The sequence below is a fragment of the Myotis brandtii genome, unplaced genomic scaffold, assembly GCF_000412655.1.
Source record: "Myotis brandtii unplaced genomic scaffold, ASM41265v1 scaffold123, whole genome shotgun sequence".
Lineage (NCBI taxonomy): Eukaryota > Metazoa > Chordata > Mammalia > Chiroptera > Vespertilionidae > Myotis > Myotis brandtii.
The window spans coordinates 9,917,280-9,919,273 of record NW_005354291.1 but is presented as its reverse complement, the minus strand read 5'-3'; the positions used below and the strand labels follow the sequence as shown (position 1 = coordinate 9,919,273).

At 44.2% G+C, this 1,994-nt stretch overlaps 1 protein-coding gene across 1 annotated transcript in view; it reads right to left on the bottom strand.

Annotated features, from left to right (window-relative positions):
• Nucleotides 1–460, bottom strand: part of ENPP1 (ectonucleotide pyrophosphatase/phosphodiesterase 1) — a gene marked incomplete at its 5' end in the record, with an annotated part of 61,060 nt that extends 60,600 nt beyond the window's left edge. The window contains one exon of the mRNA XM_005859118.2: nucleotides 422–460. Within this exon, the coding sequence (XP_005859180.1) occupies nucleotides 422–460 (39 nt within the window). The remainder of the gene's footprint in view (nucleotides 1–421) is intronic.
• Nucleotides 461–1,994: the final 1,534 nt, after the last annotated feature.

Sequence of the window (1,994 nt, the reverse complement as noted above, 5' to 3'; positions counted from 1 at the left end):
CCGCCCGGCGCTGGAAGACGGGGGAAAGCAGCTCAACGCCCCGGATTATTTGGCTTCCTGTCTGATTTCGGCCACTCTGCCTGTCGGTTATTTTGGGTCCTGGACGTGGGCGTGTCTTTAACTTTCCCCAAAGCCTTCCCCGCCCCGCGCCCGGGCACCTTCCGAACACTTGCAGGAATCGCCCTGCGTGGCCTCGCGGCGCGGGCTGGACTGGAATTGCAGTGTGGTCTGCAGAGGGCATGAGCTCATGGGGCCCCAAAATAGAGCAGGAGAAGGATGCAGCGGCCAGGCTGCAAGGTGGGAGAGTGGAGCCGGACAGACCCGTGTTTCTGGATGCACATGCAAATAGACTACAGGGATGAGCATGGGTCACGTCGAAACGAACAAGAATCCCTTCAAAGCCCTGCTACCCACTACCTACCCTACTCAGAGAGGAGCGTCCAAACTTGAAGATCTGGTTTTACAAAACACACACGAAAGGAACACTTAGTTTTCTGTGTGTGTGTTGTTTTTGTGTTTGTTTGTTTTTGGGGGGGAGGGGGGGGGCTCTGGCTTTTTGTCCTTGACCTTGTTTTAAAATATTTACTTATTAGTTCTTTTACACTTTCTATATTGAAGGTTTCCAAGTATCCTGTTGCCTGCCCTATCCTGAAGTTGACGCTGATACTTGATAACTAATATCAAACAGTTAATTCAATCTGAAATACTTTCATAGTTTTTGACCAGGACAGGAACAGTAGGCCATAATTCTTGGTGGGTGTTGATTCACCTTTGATTCTACAACTTTTACATTTCCTTGCTCGTCAGTTAGAAAAGCCACAAATGTGTAGTGAAGGGAGTCTTGCCTGTCAAGGGGAAACCAGTGACTTCCCGCGGCTTTGCAATACTCGGGACTGCCTTCCCTGACGAAGGAGACGTATACAATCCAAAACAATTCATTTTGAATGCATTTTGATTACACAAATATATTACACAAATGTTTCTAAGAATGAGAACCGGTGTTTAACAGATATAAAGCGTGTGTTGTCCCCTTTGAAGCAGTCAACTTGGGATGGTTTCCCTTCATATTGACTCATTCATTCATTCAATAACAATCCTTCAATTCAAGCTGTTGGCTTCAACTATGCATACCACATCAAAGATGAATAAAAGTAAATCTTTCCCAAGTGGCTTTCAGTCTGGTCCAAGGGAGTGATGGCAATAAACAAAAAATTAAAACCCAATTCATATATGCATTGTAGAAGCACAAATAGGATATTTCGAAAGCTTGCTGGAAAGAGTAATAAAGACCTGGAAGAAGTAAAGACAATCTGTCAAAGCATTATTGAGATTTTCTTTTCATTATTTATTACTTTTGAGTCAACTTACAAGCCACCCAAAAGAAACAAGTTTTCACCATTTCGTAGTCACACATATTTTTTACCCCAATCTTGGCTCCCAATTTTCCCTTAACTGGTTCCAAAAATCAGAGTCAAGGACAAAGATTTGCTCAAAGGTGACTGGTCAAATGAGTGTCAAAACTTCTAAAAGCAACTCAACAGAGACATTCCAAAGTGGCTTTGAACCTGACAAAACAAACGGAATAAGTGTATTGTCTGCATCCCAAGACCAAAAATCACTTTAAAGACTTGTACTATTGGAAAAGTCAGCGCACACTCCGAACTCAAACGTCGGGGCATCTGCAGGAACAAAAAATAAGTGAGGCAGCCTGCCCCCTTCCAGTGAACAATGGGCCCCGTTAAAGGGGGCAACATTTGCTCCTCAGTGAGGGGATTGTGTGCCCCTTGTGGCAATAGATTTCTCAAGAGAAACAGGAAATTTAGATGTTTGTATGAATTCTCCAGATTGCAAAATCTTGTCTACAAAATTCAGAAAAACCATTTCTTTAAACACTTTAAAAGCCAAACAAAATGTAACACATCTGCAGGGTGGGCCTGGCACACAGGCCACCAGGATGTGGCCTCTGCCTTACGCTCAGGCCTGGCCTGTGCCAG